This window comes from Trachurus trachurus (assembly GCF_905171665.1).
Source record: "Trachurus trachurus genome assembly, chromosome: 2".
NCBI lineage: Eukaryota > Metazoa > Chordata > Actinopteri > Carangiformes > Carangidae > Trachurus > Trachurus trachurus.
The window spans coordinates 3,626,881-3,650,167 of record NC_139914.1 but is presented as its reverse complement, the minus strand read 5'-3'; the positions used below and the strand labels follow the sequence as shown (position 1 = coordinate 3,650,167).

Here is a 23,287-nt window from a genome sequence, read left to right as displayed (position 1 = left end):
ATTTGATCAAAAGATTAAAGTGAAATTATATTTTCTTGCAATAGTAAATCTCAGAAGAAAAGAAAACAGCAGCACTGCAGTAGAATTAGGTTGAAAAGGTCAGATTTTTTATTTAATTTGAAAATAATTTAAGTTATTCTAATAAAAAAAAACATGATTATTGAACTGTGACATAAGATTGACTTTTTTGCAGTGTATGCTTTACATATTTGCAGAAATTTTGCATCACCAGTGAGCGCGACACCTGGCGGCAGTTGTGATTATGATTTCCGCGTTATTAATATTATTTATGATGGAGCCAACAATGAAGATGTATTTCACCTCCAGCCCGAGCTGCAGCAACATCTGTGCACAGCTACAACACCAAACACATGGATTTCAACCCCTGCGCGTAAAAGCACATGTTCCTCATTAGTTCCAACTTGACACTGATTAAAATAATAATAAATAATTTCCCTATAGGAAATAAAACATTTTTACTTAACTTTCCAGCAACGCACCATGCAGTAATCTGGATTTAAAACTAAATTGTGATCATGAAGGGACATGTCAGCTCAGAAAAAGTCAAACTGAGGCCACTGTCATTCACAGATTAAGATGAAAACAGCTATGATCATAAACAACAGCTTGTTATTGGCGCGAGGAGCTGCTGGCGTTACTGTAACGCGTTACCGGGGGCCAGCACATGCACATGCACAGCACAGCACCGGTGCTTGCTGGCCCGGGACACCGAGGACCCTTTTCATCTCGACTCCAGTGCACAAACATACAGCTTAATGCGACTAGTGTTTCCCCCTTTTATTGGGCTCACCATGGCTACCAAGTGCTGGGCTCAGAAATGCACTCCCCATCAATGAAGGAAAAGGAGTTAACCCGTGAGAAAAGAAAAGGACAAAAATAACCCTGAAAAGCAAAAAAAAAAAAAAAAAAGTGCTGCGGGAAAAAAAAAACCAAGCGACTGGTCCACGGACGCGGGTTAATGTGTGATAGATCCACAGAGTGAAGACGCGCAAAAGTTGGGACGGACACTGGAATGCTTTGACGGACCATGTGTGACCACATCTCTGTTACATTATTATTTTTATCACTTTTCTTTACTTTTTTATGAAAAAAAATAAAAATCTGTTAGTTTTTAGTTTTAGTTTTTTTTTCTCCCTGACATTTCCTCCTTCTTCATCCTGGAACAGCTCCAAAACAAAAACAGGATAAAAAATAATAATAAAGCCCGAGCCGCTCAGCAGTCATTACGATCCAGGCTTGTTTTATAAGCAATCATGGGCTTTGTCTGTCATGACGAGTGCAGTTAGGAGCGCACGGCGGTCGGCTGCCTGCTGCACATAAACTTTAAACAAACTTTGCAGCGGCGATATCGATTCATATTAAAGGATTTCATATTGCACTTGCCTACGCGATCCCTCTGGAGGATTCAACCGAGGGGTCTCCCTCTCCCTCTCTCTCTCTCTCTCTCTCTCTCTCCCTCTCTCACTCCCCCTCCCTCCTTCCTCTCACTCCCTCTCTCCCTGCTTAAAATGTGATTGATTGCACTTTTCTCCGGTGGACATTCACTACAAAACAGCACCGCTTATCCATCTGCCCGCTATTTATATATATTAAAAAAAAGCACCAAAAAAATGGTGCGTAAAAGCAAACAGCGGCGCGCGTATTGATTTTTACGCAGAGGAGGAGGGTGAGGGAGGGAGAGAGGGAGGTAAAGGACACGCATTTGGAATTCGGTTTTAAATATAAGTAAGAGGAGATGTTGGTGCGTTCAAGGCGCGGATGTAAAGATGAAATATCATTTAAAGGCGAGGAGCTATAGACCGAGGGGAGGAAGCGTGTCGGTGCAGCCGCGGTGGAGAAATGCGCGGAGAGGAGACGATAAACTCTCACATTCCTCAAGCGTGGAAAAAAAAAGAAAGAAAAAAAAAGAAACCGGCATCGATAACTGTTGACTTACCTTGTGTCCAAGAGCAGGGAAATAGCTTCACATTGTTCATGTTGCGTCTGTGAGCGGTTATCTCCGTTTCCCTACGACTCGGTGCTCCCTAAGATTTTCTTTCCTCTGCCTCAACTGAGCAGGAGCACTCCTCGGCTCCCGCTATTATTTTCACTAAAATATATGAAAATTTATGCAAATGAAAATCAGCACTAACTGTTCGTCTCTTGTTATACTTGGGGATGATTTTTTTTCCTCTCCCCCCTTTCTTTTTTTCTTTCTTTCTTTCTTTCTTTCTTTTTTTTCCCCGCATACAAAATAAATGAACTCCCCCAGCAGGGAACTTGGGGACCTTTTTATAATAAGCAAATAAATAATAAACACATCATATATCAGAGAGGAGTGTGTTTTTTTCATCGGCGTGCGGTGATTTCGTGGAGCATTTCTGAAATGACTTTTTGAGTCTTCTTTTTACATATTATGTGTTGTTTTTATCTTTCTTTCTTTCTTTTTTTAGGGTTATCTCCCTCTCCTCCGCATATGTACCCTCGGTGTCACGTTTCTGTCGGCCGCCTGAGACGCCCTCTCAGAGCAGCGTGCAGTTGTGGATTGAACTGCAGTAATTTAGACAGAAATCCTCACTGTATATTAATGAACAGAGCAGGGCCCCCATGGCTCTGGCCCCCAGCCTGCCTATTCAATGTAAACAAATCCACGAGGCTCCCTCGGTTTTGAGCCCAGTCCAAATTAAATCTACTGGGATGAGAAGAAGAAGAGGAAGAAGAAGAAAGGGGGGCAACTGGCATAGAGAACACAGCCCCACTGCCTTATATTTGCCCTTAAATCCCTCCTGCAATAAAATCTTTGCGTCAGCTTTGATTCGCAGAGCTTACTGACATGTAGCCCCCCCAACCTGTAAACAAAACGCAGTTAATCCTGTCAGGAAGTCACCTGCTCCGGCCAGGTGGACCCCCTCCCCACCTCCCCCCTCCCCAGCCCTCTGCTCCACCAATGGGCGCAGTGGGAGTTATATATACTGTATATATCTGGCACTTGTTACCACCCATGGGTGCATCCATAGGCGCAGGGGTCCCACATACTTAACAAAGGCCCCATTCATTCATCTGTGGGGTTACATGGTCACCTTAAGGGATGGTGCACATCTTGATTTTTTTTTTTCCAGCATCTCCACACACATCCCCCCCCCCACCACCCCACCCCAAAGGACTGCTCAATTTGCCCTTGTTTTGGCTGCCACTTTCTCTTCCACTGTGCTTCAGTGAGGTTGCCTGTGCGCGGCGTTTCCGCATGGAAGCATCCCCGCAACCTTTGTGCGTTAACTCCTGAGGAGCCGAGGCGCACACACGGGTGGAAAGGGGGGGCTGTGACACGCACACTCGTCTTCTTCCTCCTCTTCCTCCTCCTCCTCCTCCTCCTCCTCCTCCTCCTCCTCTCCTCTGTGCGTTAAACAGACTCTGAATGTGCAGAGTGATGTATGTTTTTTTTTTAAAGTCAATTAGAAATATAAACTTCAGCTTGTCTATATTTTAATGTTATACTCCCCCTCTCCCTTGCCCCTTAGGAGGTCTCCACCTCCTACCAGGCCATTGCCCTAATAAGAATGTATTCTTAGCAATTCTTGCCTGGTTAAATAAAGGTTTACTACTACTACTACTACTACTACTACTACATTAAAGACAGGTCAGATCTGAAATGCAAATGCCTCGTATAACTCGAGCCACTCAATCTCTTCCTCTTTATTTATTCTGAGCTTTTCCTATATTTTCCATGAGTGTCCCACAGGGAGTTGAACCATAGCCGTGACACGCAGGCAGCACTGACGCTTTATTCTATTACACAATCAGGTCAAGGGAGCAGATTATTATAATTGTTGCCAATAGATCTTTTAATGTCAAAAGTGCATGCATGGTTTGAGTAAACTATAGTAAATGAGAAAAACAAAGGACAGAACAGGTTCGGATGTGTTTTCTTGTCTTTTTTATTGGCTAAATGGAGTTTATCCAGCTCTCTGAGCTCTGTGATGGGCTTTTTGTGAAGACTTTTGCTTTCAAATAGCTGAGAGTGTATAAAGTGCAGGTTGAAACAACAACAAAGTGTACCATGCTGTCAGTTGGAGTCCTGCTGATGGAGGCAGAGGTCACAGTTGATCCACCTCTTTTATTTACCCCTTCACCCCTGTGTGTGTACTAGTATCTCAGTACTGTTTACTACCAAGTTGTCTTCCCCTGTTTTGTTTGGACTGCAATTAAAAACCAGCCAATCGGAACAGCCGGAAGGAGGGCTCGTGCAGCCCGGAGCAAGGCTGGCGAGACCTGCCAATCACACCCCGGGTAACCAATCAACGAGGACGCACGGGGTAAACATCCGCGCGTCGTCTCATTGCTCGCAGGGGGGGCGGAAGAGGGGGGGGCGGCGAGGGGGGCGGGGCTACACGGTCCTGTCAGGGAGAGAGAGAGCGACAGAGAGATATAGAGAGAGAGGCGGAGAGAGAGAACAAGCGAATGAGAGAAGAGGCTTTGCAAGCAGCGCCGTGCACTGTTCTACTGGACTGTACTTCAACGGGAGTTTGCGGTTTGGCAGGTTTATATACATCAAAACAGAACAAAGAGAGAGGCTCTACAGTGCTATAAAAGAAGAGAGAGAAAAGAATAAAGCGAGGGAGAAATCTCGGCGACTGAATTACAAAAGAACTGAGGACACTCTGCTAATGTTTTTCACATCCAAAGGGGACATAAACCGGGACTTTGGACATTGTGGAGAATTTGCAAGGCTTTTTGTTTTTCGCGACCTCCAAAAGTTTGTTTGGGACAACTCTTTTTTCTTTTTTTTTCTCCCGTATTTGAATTTTTAATGTCCACAATTGCATCCCGGCGCAAAACTTTTCCACACGGACTGCACATGGTTTCAAAGGGCTTTTTGAAAAACCTTGGATTTTACTCGTCCACGTCCACGCAGAAGTGTTTGAACTAGAATGTTGTAAATACATGCGGATTTTATCCAGCGCCTCTGCTCCTCGTTTATCCACCTTTTTTTTTTTTTTTTTGGCGTTTTTCTTTTACGCACGTCGATGGTATTTGCCAAAAAAGCTACCCATACTTTTAAAGTTTGAATAATTCATGAGATACAATTTGCCCGCTCGAAAGAAGTGACTGTAAGAAAAAAAAGGGAGGGGGGTTATCCACAAACATATTCATAAGGGTTGACGGAATGGCCACCGCGGCTTCCAATCCTTATCTGCCCAGCAATAGCATCTTATCGTCCGGCTCCATCGTGCATTCTGACTCCGGAGGCGGTGGCATGCAGCCGGGCAGCGCTGCGGTTACCTCCGGGTCTGGGGGCTACAGAGGGGACCCCTCGGTCAAGATGGTACAGAGTGACTTTATGCAAGGCGCGATGGCAGCGAGCAACGGGGGACACATGCTGAGCCATGCCCACCAGTGGGTGACATCCCTGCCGCACGCCGCAGCCGCAGCAGCAGCGGCCGCGGTGGCTGCAGCAGAAGCCGGATCGCCGTGGTCGTCGAGCCCCGTGGGGATGACCGGCAGCCCGCAGCAGCAGCAGGACGTGAAAAACTCCGTCAGAGACGATCTGCACACGGGCACCGCGCTGCACCACAGGCCCCCTCACTTAGCCCCCCACCAGACTCACGCCGGGGCTTGGGGGAGCACGACCGCGGCGCACATTAACTCCATATCCGGGGGGCAGCAGCAGCAGCAGTCGCTCCTCTACTCCCAGCCGGGGGGCTTCACTGTGAACGGGATGCTGAGTCCCGGGAGCCAGAGCCTGGTGCATCCGGGCTTGGTGAGGGGGGACACGCCGGACCTGGACCACGGCAGCCACCACCACCACCATCACCACCAGCATCCGCATCACCAGCACCACGGCGGCGTCAACAGCCACGACGCGCACTCGGACGACGACACGCCGACCTCGGACGACCTGGAGCAGTTCGCCAAGCAGTTCAAGCAGCGGAGGATCAAACTGGGCTTTACGCAGGCGGACGTCGGCTTGGCTTTGGGCACCCTGTACGGGAACGTTTTCTCTCAGACGACCATCTGCAGGTTCGAGGCTCTGCAGCTCAGCTTCAAAAACATGTGCAAGCTCAAGCCTTTGTTAAACAAGTGGCTGGAGGAGGCCGACTCTTCCACCGGCAGCCCCACCAGCATCGACAAGATCGCGGCGCAGGGGAGGAAGCGAAAGAAGCGCACATCCATCGAGGTGAGCGTCAAGGGGGCTTTGGAGAGCCACTTCCTAAAATGCCCCAAACCCTCGGCCCAGGAGATCACCAGCCTGGCGGACAACTTGCAGCTGGAGAAAGAGGTGGTTAGAGTCTGGTTTTGCAATAGGAGACAGAAGGAAAAACGGATGACGCCCCCAGGAGTGGCACAGACGCCGGAGGATGTGTACTCGCAGGTCGGCAATGTGAGTGCAGAAACATCGCCCCCCTCCATGGACTGCAAAAGAATGTTCAGTGAAACATAGAAACAGCACACAAGAATATTTTATATGAAATTAAACTGATTTTAAAAAAACTAAACAAAAAAAACACACAGACTGTCGCCAAGATAGCCAATTTTTTTGATACTGTGATTGTGAGGGAATATGAATAAGACTGCAAAAATGTGTTATCTATTTTTCATCAGAAAAAGACAGAAAGAAAGAGAAAAAAACAGCAACCTTTCCCCCCTTTTTGCTCCCAAATCCCCTCAGAAAAACGCACCGTTAACCTTTTTTCCAGGCCCTGAAATGTCTTAACCTAAAAGGTTCCTTCTGCTTTTTTCTTTCAGGGGCATTTTTTAGTAGATTACTTAAAAGATGCAAGTGAAGCGAGCGACCAGAGGGTGACAACTACAAGTTCATTCCACCAGGTAATTTTGGCGCATTAAAACACACCAAGAGGAAACCAAGTATTTTTCTTTTTTGTATTCTTTTTTTCTCTTCCCCCCTTCTCCAAAAATTTTTTACTCCCCTTCATTATCCTGTGTTTGATTGAAGAAACAAAGGAGCAGGCATTTTGTATATTTAGAAATGGGACTGAACGCCCCCCCTCCTCCTCCTCTTCCTCCTCCTCCTCCTCTTCCTCCCCTCTGTCTCCATGCCCAACAATAACAAGAGGGGGAAAAACTGCAACAATATGAAGAAGAGTGACATCCACGACGCTTCCATCATGATTTACAGCTTTTGATTTTTTTTTTCCTCTCTGAGGTGGATTGCATGGTTTCATTTACACACACACTCTCACACACACACACACACATACGCGGAGGATTAGGGATTTTTTTTCCCCTCTCTCTCTCTCCACGTTGAGGCCCTCGTGAAAGAAAAGACAACCAGGACCAGGACTGTCCCAGCCTGATCTCAAAGATCACCTTCTTGGGTTTTTTTTTTTTTTTTTTTTAATTATTATTATTATTATTATTTAATGGACTTTGACACCGTGAGTGGATTTTTCTCTCCTTTTTTTCCAACAAATAGAGCATAAGACATTTGAAAAAGACTTCAGCTGCACTTATTTGAGAAAAAAATTCTGAAAATCTGTTGCCAAGTGTGACTGAGTGGGTGCTGTGGATATACTATTAATGCTGCCCTTTCTAAGCAGTGTTCTTTGGTAGGTTTTAATAAACAAAACTCTGTAAAGCCGGCAATATAGATCACTAGATCAGATACTGATCTGAGTTATTTACTTTATATTTTTCATCAGAATGACTTGTTTTAATATTTTATTCGGAATACATATGAATTATTCCAAACGGTAATTTATTTCCTCCCCACAGGAACTTGTGTAAGATGCTTTCCCCTTCCTTTGTTTTATTTGAGTTTTTGTTTTTTCTTATATATTTTTTTTGTTTTCGTTGTTGCCCTTATTTGTTTTATTTTTTTCCTTTTGTTTTGTATTATCGTTTCTAAAGGAGCACAAATCATCATAAGCTGACATTGACCGTTGTTAGGTAATAAGGGTATATTTTGATGTGATAATTTGATTGTAATTTAATTTCAGTAGTGGTTCCGTACGAGCTGATTGAGACACAATAAATTTGTTAGAATGAAATGCAGTCATCTTGTGTTTTGACGTTTTATATTCTTATATACTGGGCTGTGTTTTATTATTTTTTTATCTTGATATTTTTCTATATATATATATATTTGGAAGGGGAATTAGCCTGTGTGCTGTTTTTACATGCAGCAGCAGCTAATGAAGAAAATGGTGGACTATTTTGTCCCAGATGAAGCTGCGAGCTAATAATACCCTCCATTAGAATAATGCACAGCACTGAGCTCGTTGCAGGAAATGACAAGAGCTGCACCCTTAGAACCAAAACAGCTGATTTTTATTTATTTACCGAATATATATTTATAGGGAGGAGGAAAAAAGAAAGAAAAAAGAAAGATAACTTGTCTTGGCCGGTTTTAAAGAGCCCAGGAGGTTCTAGGTTATTGCCTGAGCTTAAATAAATGTCCACCACGGTTTGTTATCATGGTCCCATAACTGTACATTACCATTTAAATGGGAGATCGCGGCCAGTTGCAGGGCCTGCACAATGGCTCGTCTGTTTGTTTACATCTGCTGCCTCTTCAGGCCTGGGGCAAAAGGCAGCAGCAGCAGCAGCAGCCTCAGCCTGCAGCCTGGACAACATGGCTCTGTGTCTGTGGCTGCGAAATACAAAATAAATACAGAGTACAGACAGAAAAGCAAAAAAATGAAAGTGATGACAGACGCGTCCATATTGTGGGTGTTGTTGCACAGAGCGTCCTCATATCCTTGACTGTATGTTATGTAATATTTACGTCGCAGATAGTGGATCTCCATAATTCAGACTGGAGAAAAAAAAACGCACTGAACATAATTATTAGTCTGCTGCTGCACGCGCGTCTCCACTCAGTCTACAAATGCACCAACTCTAATCTGCAAAATAATTGATTTCCATTCAGTGAAAAGTGACAGAATTGAATCTTAAGCTGTCTGCTGTGTGTGGGAGAGAGAGAGAGATTGTGAATGAGAGTATAAAAAGAAAAAACACACAAAAACAAAAGTGCGTTTTCTAAAATGCTCCAAAGCCCACTCAGCTCGGCAGGTGTGTGTCCTCCAGGTGGAGTGTGTGTGTGTGTGACGTGTTGTCTCTGTGGATCCGGGGCACTGGGTCAACGGCTGATTGACTCCAGAGAGTCCAGAGCTGCAGCTGGAGACAGGTCCATGTGTCAGGACCGTGGGACTGTGACAGGACGATGTGATCATGTCCACAGCGTGTGTATGTGTGTGTGTGTGTGTGTGTCAGTGTGTTTCCTGTATCCTCTTATTGCAATAACTCCTACTGATAAATCCTGTTTTATATATATATTTATATATTATAGCACTATTATTTTTTTTCTCACGTCACGGCTGCAAGAGGCCAAATGTGTTTCCTTGTGGGTCTCAAACTTTTCTTTTCTGGCGCGCCTATTCAGCAAAACTCAACAAAACGTGTCCTCTCGCTGCAGGATTTGAATTTCGCGGATGATTTCCCATACTAGTTGCTTAGCAACTGAATTCAATGATATAGAGAAGTAGGCATCATTTTTCTTTGTCTCCATTAGTAAAAGTGGCAGCGGGGACACGCTGTGCACGCACTCCTCAAAACTTTAGATTTCATTTATTTCTACGTTAATGGCGTTTGCGAGGAGATTTTATTTTTTTATTTTTTTTACTTTGTTTTATATTTTTTTAGATGTTTTGCTCCTGGAATAAAATAATCAGAGCTGATTAGGAGGCAAAACAACACGAGATGTTTTGCTCCTTTAATTGTATTTAATGTTTGCACGCTGCTCAGCTTCTCCCAGGCCTCTGTCCTGTCCTGTCCTGCCTGTGGCCTAGTGTCGCTCTCTTACCTATGTGCACTGTCTCATTATGCATGCACTCCCTGTGCTATAAAATCCAATGCAAAGTCACATGACGTGCAGGAATAAGCCTAGACCTTCTGCACCGACACACAGAGAGAGAGAGGGGACACTTGAGCTTCTCCTTAAGCAGTTGACTTGAACAAATCCCACAGAGCAGAGCCATGCAGGACCTGTGCGCGTGTTTTTTACGCACAACACATGGATTCAGCAATCCAGCATCAGAAAAACATACACAAACACATCCACACAGCCAGCTTTGCATGGTTTGTGCAGAAAATATCCCCAATCTAGTGAGAGATTCTAACCAAGGGGCGACACAAAAAGAGTTTCAAATCTCATAATGGGTTTTGATCCGCCTATTCTCCAACAGCTTTGCCTTTTTTCATGGGTCTTCAAAACCATGTTGGCAGCAGCATGGGTGTGCGTGTGTGTGTATACGGTGTTCAGGCCCATGCTCCACTCTCTCGCGCACACACTCTCTCTCTCCCATGTGCGCGCGTGTGTGTGTGCACCGATACGTTCAGGCCCTAGGAGCACTTTACTTTCCCTGTTATTGATTTAGGACACCAGTGGCCCAACAGGCTCGTCGCGCCCATTCGCACTAATTAAAGCAGCTCGTTGTCACACCACCGTGCCCTTTAAAACAAGACTTGAGCACAGGGGTGTATAGGGTGGTGTGTGTGTGTGGATGTGTGTGGGAGTGGGAGTGGGGAGTTAGACTCTGGATTTGTCCTATAAAACCCAACTTTTAATGTCTAATTATTATCAATATTTCATGTGGCTGTCAGCAGCGCTCGCCCTTCAATCAGTCACTGACACTCACATGAAGAGTAAATGTAATAAAAAATAATCTAATTACACACATTTATATTTTATTCAGACGCCCAAGCAAATAAAATAATAATCTAAAGGCCCAACTTGTTGTTGCTCCACATGATGTAACATCATTAACACACTTTACTCCACTTTTTAATTATATATACACACACACGAAGAGGCTTTAATTATATTTATGTACTGTATGTTTATAGGTTCAGGTTTATTATAAAGCAGGTTCTTCTTCCACTCGTGTTGTGTCCACGCTGGTGTCAGGCTCTATCTGACCTGCTGGAAACCTGCAAATACACAATAGCTTGTGCACCTCCACCCCTCCTCCTCCTCCTCCTCCTCCTCCTCCTTCCTCCTTCCTCCTCTCTCTCCTATACTGTATTTACTCCACGTGTCGAGCGCATGAATATGGATTATCCTGAGCTGCTCTCCGCAGGGAGCCGTACTCCTTCACGTCCACATGGATTTATCTCTGCTGCAGAAAAGACGCTCAGAAAAAGAAAAAAAAATCTCCTCCTGTCTGCTCCTCACTCCTGATCATTATTATTACTGTTATTTACAGTAAGTATAGTGGCTTATTTCTTCCTATTCAGCCCGCGTTTCTTTGCTTCTCGTGCTGGTAAATATGAGTGATGTTTAAAAAAAAATCCTCCAAAATATTATTCCTGCTTTTTTGCGTTATTATATATTATTTAGATGATTAGCTGCTATTAAAAACTTGGATAATTCTCTTTATTGGCTTAATTTATGTTTTTTATTTAATAACTGTTAATTGTTATTGTTGTCAACAGAGCCAGTTGGCTCATATTTGAGTTAATTTATTTCAATAAATTAGCCAATCAGGAGTGTTTAATATCTGTAACGGCTGCAGCCATTATTATTACTAGTATTATTATTATTATAGCTAGCTCATTATTAATTATATTTATTTGCATTTACACAGGAGTTTCTCTGGTTTTGAGACGTCAGAATATTAAAAAGACATAAAAGCATGAGAACACAAATAGTAAATAATGTAAATGAAGAGCTTATCAAGTTGTGGCTGTGGCAGGAAAAGAAAAAGAAGAAGAGGAGGAGGAGGACGTTTTTAAAATATGACGTGACTCTCGGGGGTTTCCTCTCTATAAATTGTGAAGGTCATGGTTTTGTGAGCAGCAGGATGGATAGGTAGAGGAGGGGGGACTGGAGTCTGAAGGCAGCTCAGCCACACAGAGGTAAATGTGCTTCAGCATCTCATCTGCCTGTCTGCATTTCTAAAGCACTGAAAGCCTCGTGCACTCTCACTCTATGTGTGTGTATGTTTGAGTGTGTGTTTTTCTCTGCTCCCTTTTCCCTTTTCCTACTGCGCAGTGAACGCCTCTAAAGCGACAACAGGAGTCATTTTTTATCAACTTTACCACACAATTCAAACACAGTTATGTATGAAAAACAGGATGTATCTTTATTTCTATAAAGACTTTCAAAATAAAGTGAAATTAAACACTTAAAATCAAATTTCAGCCTCAAACTGCGCATGAAAAAGGCCCCATAAATTACATTCCTATAGATGATTGTAATGTTTTATTTTAAATGAATGCATAAACAAAACACTGGGTTTATTTTTATTTTGTAGTAACTTCACAGTTAGGCTATTCCCATAATAATCCACACATTTTCTTCGTTGTGAGATGAATCTGTAAAACGGACGAAACGTCTCTAATAATATATATTATTAAGACTTTTTGGATTTATACTTTTAATTCCACACAGTTTGAATCAACGTGTTTTTATTATGGGAACTTCATAATGTGCTCACACTGCTGCGTTGTAATGAGTTGTGTTTTCTACGGGAAGTTTCTTTGGCCGGAGAAATAATAGTGCAGGACTCTGCTGTGGGTCAGTCCCCCTCACACACACACACACACACACACACACACACTGATGGAAGAAATACAATACGATAAATCACATAAGCTTCACATTTATTTACTAATTCATTATTTGTGGTCATTTTGTCCACAGCTCGTGTTAAGTGTAAGTGTGTGTGTGTCCTCTCAGCCTCTGCTGTGTCCCACTCGTGTTGAGACATTTTAGTGACTGAGGGAAAGTTGCAGCACAAACACAAACACTGACCTCAGATCTGCAGCTGCTGCATCACCATTTCCCTTCATGCCCAGAGCCCAACACGAGTAAACCTCAGAAAACATTAGAGTGTGTTTGTGTGTGTGTGTGTGTGAGGCCTGTTTGTTTGCAGGAAAACACAGTTTATTTATGAATGCAACATTTAAAGCAGGTGAATCAGGTGGTTTTATCTCCTTATTAATCTCATTTACAACATTAAAATCATTAATTGCGTTATTTCTTCATTTATATCTGGATATTTCTGTCCACAGTAAAAACTCCTCTGTAGATATAACCCAGATATTTCCTCCACAGACTCTCTCTGTCTCTGATGAGTCTGTCTCCTCTCCTGACCTTACAGCGCCACCCAGTGGCCGCGCACGCCGCATCCGCGCCTCCAAAACGCTCCTCCTCATTATCTCCAACCAGAATCAGCGGCCTTAATTAAAGCCACTTTAATAAAGGTGACATTTTCATGTAGGTTTGATTATGGAGATTTAGATTTTTTTTTTTTTGCAAAAGCTTGTAGTGTTTTCATGAACTTTACACTGAAAAACACAGACATGCACACACTCACAGGAAGTCTCTTCTCCACTTACACGAATGTAGAATGTATATAGGATATATTTTAATGAAGTTGTTGCTCATATTGTCAGTCCCAGTATCAACCATGGACTGATTTCAACCACAATAACAATATTGTTATTTATCTGAGGAGAAAAAAACATTGAAAATCAATCAATTTGGAAGTTTGTGTTTTCTCTGCAGCAAAATTTCATCTTAGCAACAGAGAAGTTGCACATTTAAATAGAAAAAGGCCTTTTAATGTGACGCAGAGAGTGTGTGTGTCTCTGTGTGTGTGTGAGAGAGGAGATGCTGCTCAGATATATTCAGATTGTCTGCTTTGAGTAAATTGTCCCACTTCTTAAGCTGAATAAACCATTTCAAATGCCTTGGATTATCTAAACATGCTTTATTAACATTGACATTTTGGAGCGACTTTAGTTTTTCCAGAGCCACAGTCCTGCTGCAGTCTATTTTTGAACTTGTATTACCACCTTAATTGGTTTCCTGCAGAACTCTGTTGTGCAACTTTACTTTTTTCTCCTCCCTTTTGCTGTTTTTCTACAGTTTTCTTGTGCAAAATTAAACTCCTCGTCTTTTTTTTTTCAATGCAGTCTCACACATCCACCTCGTCTCGTTTCAGGGTCAAACACGTGCTCTGCCCACGCTGATGATCCCCCCCCTACCCTACCATACCCTACCCACCCACCCCTACCCTCAGTGAAAGACGGCCTAGGCCCTGCTTTATTGGTTGCCATGGGAACCAGGAAGCTAGTTAGTGATCTTTCACATCTTCTCCTGCTGTTTATTCGTGTGACATGATGAGAGAGGCATGCTTTTCACTCGGAGCACGCGTCTCTCAGGCGGAGCAGGCATTGTGCAAAAAAAAAAAGCTGTAACACCCTTTGAGGATTATTCCAAAGCAGGGACCACTCACTCTATTGATGCTGATGGGATCAATAATCACCACCCGTGTCTTAGCCTACATGCTGCAGTTTAGTTGCATTTTTGTTTTTGCATATAGTAGCCTAGTCAGAAGTGAAAGCATCAAAGTTTAGATGCTTTATCCTGACTCATTTGTTCACAATTCATTTTTTCAAGCTGGGTGACTTGAATTGAACAATATAAAGGATTTTTTTTTTTTTTTTTGCTTTTGTTGATCTCTTATTTTTGAGTTGCAGTAAAAGAAAAGATGCATTTATAATAGAAAAACTCCTACTGAGGCTTCATCAGGACCCAGGGCCACGTGTGGCATCTGCACACAAAGTTATCTTTGAATAGATTGCCCGGGCGAGCATAAGTGCAGCCTGTGATGTAAAAGAAAAAAAACTTCTTGGTCTTTACCCATAATCCCCCTCTCTCTCACCCGAGAAATTGAACCCATCTCCACTCCTGCATCCAGCCGGGGCCTTGCGCGTCGTCTCCGAAGCCTCGTGTCAAAAAGCTGGTCAGCATTTCAAAGGAGTCCCAAACATCTCGTCGGAGACTGACGCCCCCACAGCGCTCCGACGAGCCGCTGCCAACAAGCCCTGTTTATGTTGGCTCCGGAAAAAACCAGCGTACGGTGGAAGAGAGAGAGAGAGAGAAGGGTGCAGGAAGTTGCCAAGTAATTACTTTGCTAACCTCAAAAAAAAAAAGTAGAAAAGAAGAAGAGATCCTCCAAAAAGAGGAGCCAGGAGTCTCTGCTCACATCACATGGAGGATGACTTCTCTCCAAACAGAGATAGGCCCAGGCAGATGTTTTTCTACTGCGGGCTTTGAGTTTATTCTTCAGGGGACGTTTTTTGGCATTTAGTGGTTTGCTCTTGAGTTTAGTTTGGTTTCAGGAAGAAGTTAAGTTTTGACTTCACCTCTCTGAGATCAGTCAGATCACAGACGGAGAGACGGATGTGTGTTTAGAAGCACAGGTCTGTGTCTGAATGGATGCTGTAGCACACTGCATTGTGTGTGTGTGTGTGTGTGTGTGTGTGTGTGTGTGTGTGTGTGTGTGTGTGTGTGTGTGTGTGTGTGTGTGTGTGTGTGTGTGTGTGTGTGTGTGTGTGTGTGTGTTTGTGTGTCCTCTCCTGGATCTCCACAGCAGACGGATCGATGGAGAAAGGGGTCGGCCGGTCCTCAGGGGTCCGGCGGTGACATCTCCTGCCGCAGCTCGCCACCGGCCGGCCGCCAGCTCGGGTCAGCCGCTACTCTCTCTCTCTCTCTTTTCTCTCTCTCTCTCTCTCTCTCTCTCTCTCTCTCTCTCTCTCTCTCTCTGGCAGCAGTTACCAAGGTGACAGCATGTCAGCGCTGCCCCCACGGCGCCGCCGAGGGGAGCGAGCAGGGAGCCCAATGCATCACCACCTCTGATGGGTTTGTCAATACCGCTTAGATCCGGGGGGAGCCGGGGCCGCCGTGACACACACCGGGCCCCCTCCAGGGACACACACACACACACACACCTTCACCTGCAAACACATTACACACACACAAACATCCACATGTGCATGCACTTTGTGTATCACATAGATTTAGGTTTCAATCATGTCTTATGGCTCATAGAAGAAACACTATTTAAATGACAATAGTGTTCATTTAAAGCAGAAGTAAGCGATCCGGTGGTTTTGTCTAACTTCCTGTCAGCTGATGGAGTTAGCAGTCCCCGCCCTCGTCCCTATGTCACCACATGCTCGTGCATCCCTTGGCTGCACACACAGAGAGGACCGCCCCTTTATGCCGTTCTCTCTCCTCATTGGATAAAGGTTGTAGGATACAAGGAAAGTTTTCTCCTCGGCTCAGAGCAGAGCAGAGTGACTGACAGACCCGTGTTTCAGACCAAACACTCTATATAAGTGATTGCTGTCAGAAGATAGAACTATTTAAGACTTATATTAACACAAACATTCCGCTTACTTCTGCTTTAAACTTGTGTATAAACCTTCTTTACCCAAACCCAACCGTACAGTATTTGACTTCAGAACAGCAACCACACATTAAAAACACACACTTCCGCTGACACATGATCTTATGTTATTGTGTTATTCACACATGAACATATTCATTTTTATTCACAGTGGGTTGTAGCATCGCCACAATATGAATGGATGTATGAGACAAACTGTCTGTGCAGCTTGTTTATATCCACATAAATGTCATTTACACGTCCACACATTCACTTTTTTTTTGCCATAAAAGCACAAGAGAGACACACGAAACAAATCACATCACATTCCCCGGAGACTTGTAATAATCTTCCCCATAACTGCCACATCTCTAACCCCGAAAACCCTCAACCTGAAATTTAACTGAACCCTCCAGTGTAATAAGTTAAACCAGTAACTCCACCCATAACCATAAGTATGCACATTAAAGGACGCACTGTCGCTGTGAAAATCTTGATGAATTGCAAAACGCTGGTGAGAAAACTAAATATAAATATTCATAACATTTGACTTGTATTGGTTGTGTGTTAAAAAAGTCACACTTGTATTGCATCATGTCCTCTTTCTGTGTGTTTTGATCTGCAGAACGGGTCCATTTCCTGTCCACTAACTGGGACTGAGCCACCAGTGGGTGAACTTCAGCTGCTTTTTTGGTAAGTCGACACATTCTTGTCCCAACAAAATGAAAGTAAACCTGCAAATAAACACTTTTACTCATTGAATGTGCGCTTTGGCTCAGAAACATGGATCATACACACATAGCTGCATGCACAGGGATAATTAGCTAACACATAAAAGACATGTAGGTTTTCTCGGTAGACACGCGCAGCCATATGCTCCTGACAGACACTGATAGCCGGAGAGGAGGCTGCATGGATGCATGGATTAAGCCGTCGGTGCAGGGAGTGGAGCTGATAAACATTACTGTACTCTGCTGCTGCTGCTGCTGCTGCTGCTGCTGCTGCAGGAGCGAAGGGAAGAGGTGAAGGAAGAGAAAGCACGCTTGGGCCATCTGACTCTGTATCTCATTAACCAGAGTGAGAGAGTGAGGAGGAGGAGGAGGAGAAGGGAGGGGAAGGAGGGGAGTTGGAAAAGCAGTATCAGCCACGTTTGGCTCAGAGGAGGGCTAACGGTGTAACCATTTCTAGGCGGTGGATTTAATAGATTACTAATGATCGGCCACAGGTATTTTCAAGTTAGACATTACAGGCAGGTGCACCGCAATGAGATCATTTGCTAATCCGTGCAATTTCTACCTCTCTTGAAAACCCACTTTGATACAGGAATAAGAGCAGGGTACACATGTTTGGATTCAAAGCAGTTAGAGTCTTGAGTGAACGAAGGGTGGAGGTGGGGGGAGAGGAGAGGAGAGAGGGTTTTACAGCTAATCTGGTGCCGCTATCTCGGTGTGGCGAGGTGCTGTAAGTACAGTCGAGGGAGGTGCGAGGATAGACGGAGCACTCAGGATCCCCGTAGGCTCTATATCCAATCTGACCAATCCTCTTAGCGAGGAGAGAGTTGAGCTCTGCCCTCCCCAGGAAAAAAAAAAAGAAGTCTCCTTTTCATTCAACCTATTATGTCAATGTTTAATGCCTGAGGAGAGGGAGAGGTAGAAAATATTATGACTGTAGCCTCCACAGAGCTTGTTTGCAACTAATACCAGAGTGCCGAACTGCTCCTGTCAATTTCTCATGGTTGTTTTGAGCATCTGCTACAGCCCCCCCCCCCCCCCCCCCCAAACCCCCCCCTCACCAACCCAACCCCTACATTACACAGTGTGTGTGAGCTCTACAGCAAAGTGAAATGCCTGATTCTGATTTAAATAATCTGTATGTGTGGCGCCGTAACGCTCGTCACCGCCGCCACAGCAGCAGCAGCAGCAGCAGCAGGGCACAACTTACACATTAGCAAACACAGAGGTTGCTTGCACTCAAACACGGGCGCGCGCCATTCGAATGGCTTCCGCCGCCGTTTAAAAGCTTTGCTCACTGAAATAAAAGTAATTAATTGGTGTTATACACCAAGGACATAATTATCTTTTCCAGTAACTGGCACATATTTAATTACCAGTAATTGTTCCCCTAGCCTTGTTCAAAAGTGTTGCGCGCCAGACAGTTCTGATATATTATACACTAATCCTGCACTTGATACTCAGTCAATTAGGAAATGTGTGTCAAAGACCAAGCATGTAAACAGCATTGCGGAACACACACACACACACATCCTTCTGAGACGCCTATGTGGGGCCTTACACACGTACACAATCATCTGCTCTGCACTTTGTTTTCCTCCTCAGGGTAGGACTCTCTACCTATCCCGTTCCTCCCCTAGGTGTTAATGCCTGCCAGATTGGAGGAAAGTAATTTGAGATCGCTTTGCAACAAAAGGCCGCAGATACTGATTAACACGGGGGGCTACTTTCTTCGCCAAGTGGCGCAGTCCCATTTAAAAAGAAAAAAAAAAAAAAAGGCGTCAGGAGCTAAATTTACTCCCATGTGCCTCGGGGGTGTGTGGGGCCAGAGGCTGCAGTGGGGCCCTTGAACATGAGAACAGGGTTTAATAAGTAAACAGGAGAGGCAGAGAACAGTGCTTCTGATCAGAGCTTATTTGCCCAGCCGAGCCCCCGGTACGCGCTACTAGCTGATTAGCCCTGCCGATTGTACCTTGTAATTGCAGTGCCTTGACCCCCTCTAGGCAAATATTAGATTTTAGTGGTTTAACCTTTCCAGTCGTCAGAGCGGGGTAAATTGCCCAACCAGATGTTAAGGAGCCACAGCAGTAGTCCGCAGCCCTTCTGATCAGCAGGGAGGAAAAAAAAAAACTCGCAGATTGAACCTTTTTCTTTTTAATATTGTCTCAATTTCCTCCGGCCTTTTCAAGCTGATTTTTCGCAGCGGTTTTCCCCCCTTTTCCCGGAGAAAGCGGCCCGATCCTTATCCCATCCTCTGATGTCAGGTTACCAACGAGACATATTTAAAATCAGTCCGGTCACAGTCATTAGCGAAGGACAAATGATCAATGAAAAAGATCAATGACAGATATTAACCCAGCAATCAGTCCTTCAGTTCAATCACTCCAGCAATTTGTCAGCTGGTTACCTGCAACACATCCACACAGGACAGGTTCTCCTCAAGTCTTATGGGAGGAAAATGTTTTTAACGACAGGTTTTTTGTGTTTTTACAGTGTTTTGTGCTTTGTTTTATAGTGTTTTGTCTTTGTTTCTTATCTGTCTGCAATTTGAGATTCCCTCTTATGATAAAAAGATAAGATTTGAATCAGAATCTTAACTTATCTCTGTTGTTTTTGCAGTTGGCCATCGTGCAAAAGAAGACTCTTGTTTTGGAGGGAAAACGGTAACTGATACTATTATTATTAAACCTCTTTCCTCATAAAAAATGATCACATTTCAAACAAAATAGTTTGCAACCAGCTGCCAGGACTGTTGTGGTCAAATTTTTTGCATGCAAGTGCTTCACTTTTTCCTTTTTTCGTCATCCGGCACAGCTCGGGGGGAAGATTCCCTCCAGTGAGCTGCTGCTGCTGCTGCTGCTGCTGCTGCTGCTGCGGATGCGGGAGCGACAAATTGCAGACAAAGCAACGGGGCGTAGATGTCGTCGAAAAACGGCCTCACGTTCCAGCTCCGAGCCGAAACACGAGGTCAAACGAGCGGCAATTATACAATCCTGTTCCTCGGATTAAAAAAAAAAGCATTATTCCCCACCAGATCCCTCTCTGTAATAAGGCAGAGATTGATGTGTGACTGTATGCGAGAGCTCGCTCGAAGCGTCCACCCGGGTGAAATGGAAACAATATGAAAACACTCTCTGAAGGGTGGAATTCCTCTCCCCACCCACCCACCCACCCAACCCACCCTGACTTTTCTGATCTTGCCTGGCATTTAAAAAATTCACCCAGATATGTAAATCTCCCTCGACCGCAAAAAACCCAACAGCTGCGCCTGGTTTCAGCCTCTGCGAACCTGTAGGTGTCGGTGCAGCCAGAACAGAAATCTGAGGAGGCCCCTGCACAAATTAACATAAATCTCATCCCCAGCTTTAGAAAATAAACTTCTAATATATAATCTTGTATGTGGTGCAACCTCAGGATTACAATAGGAAAAGTGCGTGTGTTTGTGTGCGTGCCTGGTGGATCTGTGGGCTCTTCAGGAAACCCCCCACTCTCTCTCACAGGCTAAAGCCCATTATGGGAAACACTTTAGGACAAGATGGGATGAGGATGGCGGAGTGGGGCGACGGAAGTTTTTCTTGGGTCATTCCCCGCGGTTTCCAGAGGTCTAGGGTTTCTCCTCTCCCAGTCTCCAGATCCAGGTCCTCTTCCTTCCCCGACAAGCATCTCCAGGCCCCCAGGTTCAACCCCACATGTAATAGTTTCCTTCCTCTCCCGCTCCGTCACCTGAAAAAAGAGTCGGATGGAAATGGAAGGAGGAGGAGGAGGGAAAAATAGTCATCTTTTCATCCCCGGCGATGGACTGAAGTAACCCCCTTCAGCTGGAGGGGAAACCCAATACTGCCTCCAGCTCGCCCGCCGTCTGAGAGGACGGAGAGGAGAGGGCAAGGGGAAACTGGGGGAGGAGGGGGGGAGCGAGCAAAGTGGTTCCATGTGAGAGATGGAAGTTAAGTCTGGGAAAGACAGGGATCGACACCCTGAACACACCTCCCCCCCCCCCCCCCCCCCCCCGGCTTCACTCCAACCACCTTACACAGTCTGATGTTATGAAGAGCATGAACCTGTTTGACCTCCTCTAATTCACCGTCATGCCAAGGAAGGGTTCGGAGAATGAATGGTCCAAAACACACACTATGAAACATCCAGATACCTCCATACTGCTCGTCTGTGCTGACCCAAGTGTCCTGAAGCCGCCACATGGAAAAGTTGTTGGGAAAAATGTATTTGATCTGTGTTTTTAGCCTTGTTGTAGCAGTAGCTCCTAGTAGCTGCGCGAGATGTTCTTCCATGTTTACACACATCCAATGGTTTACAACGACGAACAAACATCTCACAGCAAATCTCGCGCATGCACACAAACATCAACAACTGGAACTCCAAAAGCGTTTTGATGACTCCAAAAATTCTCCAAACTCTTCCTTGGCATGACGGTGAGTAGAAAATTGGTGAATTATCCATTATCGTTTAACCTCAACTTTTAAACCACAGTGGTCAAGAAGCCCTTCAGAAAACTGCAAATGTGAATCAACAATTTTTTTTTTTTTAAGTATATTTTGGGGTTTTTTAATGCTTTTAATTGATAGCACAGTGGAGAGAGACAGGAAACGGGGAGGCAGAGAGGGGAAATGGCATGCAGGAAAGGGCTGCCCAATGCGGCATTCGAACCGGGGCTGCCTGCAGTAAGGACCGCTCTACCAAGTGAGCTAAACGCCGCCCCGTGAATCAACAATTTTGTGTAAAATGGGAAAATCTACAATCAAAAGGCCCAGAGCATTGATTAAAAAAACGGTGTGAATTTCCACAAAAGCTCTTGAACATCCACTAAACAGTCCTAAGGTGAGAAGACAATGACGTGCACATGGTCTCTTTTATCCTCCTGGTGTTCCTCTACCTTTGAGTCACTGTTGTGTTTCAAAGGTTTTATGCAAACAAACTTTGTTTCTATTCAGACCTTGCTTTGTGCGTTTCTATCCAGTTGTTTGTTCTGCGTTGCTCTATTTTATTTCACACAATTCATTTTCTTGTGCAGTATTAAATTTTCATCTGCCCTGTTCTCCTCTGCTCTAGTTTTCTCTCTCTCTCTCTCTCTCTCTCTCTGTCCTCGTCTGTTCTTCTCTGCACTGTACTACTTTACTTCTTTCTCTGCTGGAGTTCTATACCAGTCTGCACTTTCTCACTCTTTCCTTTGTTTCATCTCTGTAGTTTATTTATGTCTCATTCACTTGTCAGTGTCAGTTCTCTGCACTCTGCTTGATGCATTTTATTCTATTTATTTGCATTGTGTTCACTTCTATTTTGTTCTACCTTTAGCTGCTGTTCCACCGCTTTCTCTTCTGTTTTATTCTAATCCTGTGCCAGTTTTATTCTATTCAGCTCTGTGCAATTGTATTAGCCTCAGTCACAGTCATTTCTCTTCTCCTCTACCTGACTGTTTTTCTGTTTTAATATGAAGCCCCCTCTCACACCGGCTCCTGAGGCTGCAGCCTGTTCAGGTATAGCTCTCTCCCCCCATGGAGCCATTCTGAGGAGGAGGCCTAATATCTGCAGACATCTATGGCCGCTGCCCAATCTGTTGCACGCTCCATTCATTTCACGCACTGCCAGAAGTGCTTTGTAATTATCCTGATATTGATGAAGGCTGATTCCAGCAGGTAATCGCTGGCAGTTCAGCTGTTTTTACGCATCTCAGCAAAATGTCTCTATCCATTACCAGTGGCAAATTAATTTCCACTCAATGACCGTACTTGTTGATAATCTACAAATCTGTGTGCGCCCGTGTGTGTATGTGTGTGTGTGTGGTGAGTGAGGTGGGGGGCGAGTGAATGAGCAAATCTTGACGGCACATAACTGGGTTTACCTCACACAAAGATCACTGTGGGTGTCGCACACTGCTGTATAAACTATAACTTTATTAGTGATATTATGACACATGGATTGTAAATTGATTCAGAGCTGGGAACTGGAATAGGAAAATGTGTAGTAGGCATAGAAATAGGAATGGGAATTGGAAGAATTAGAATAGAAATGGGAATACGGATAAGATAAGAAATAGAAATTGTACCGGGAGCTGAAGTAGAAACAGGAATGTGAAGGTAATAATAGCTGGAACCAAAAAGTGGGATAAAAGTAGAAACTGGAGTAGAAATGGGCATAAAAATAGGATAAAGTAATATAAATACAAGTTGGATAAAATTGGAAAAAGAAGAAAGAAAACAATATAGATTGTCATGTGAATGCAAATGGAAGGAGGAGGAATAGAAATTGTGATAATTAAATATTGTACATTATGCTTCACTATGAGTGGAGTCCGACCTGGATCCAAACTGTGGACTCTGATCCGACTTGCAGGACCTGAAGACT

The 23,287-nt window shown here is 44.3% G+C and overlaps 1 protein-coding gene across 2 annotated transcripts; it reads left to right on the top strand.

Moving 5' to 3' along the window:
- Positions 1–5,128: 5,128 nt before the first annotated feature.
- Positions 5,129–7,105, top strand: pou3f3b (POU class 3 homeobox 3b; the record flags this gene model as incomplete). Of its 2 annotated transcripts, XM_083985973.1 has the most annotated exons (3): positions 5,165–6,379; positions 6,745–6,825; positions 7,073–7,105. In XM_083985973.1, 3 exons carry the CDS (start codon positions 5,165–5,167, stop codon positions 7,103–7,105), a joined length of 1,329 nt encoding a protein of 442 aa, XP_083842099.1. The 2 variants fall into 2 exon arrangements, with proteins under 2 accessions (XP_083842100.1, XP_083842099.1); XM_083985974.1 differs by lacking the exon at positions 7,073–7,105 and having other exon boundaries at positions 5,129–6,370; positions 6,745–6,843.
- Between the last annotated feature and the right edge of the window lie 16,182 nt (positions 7,106–23,287).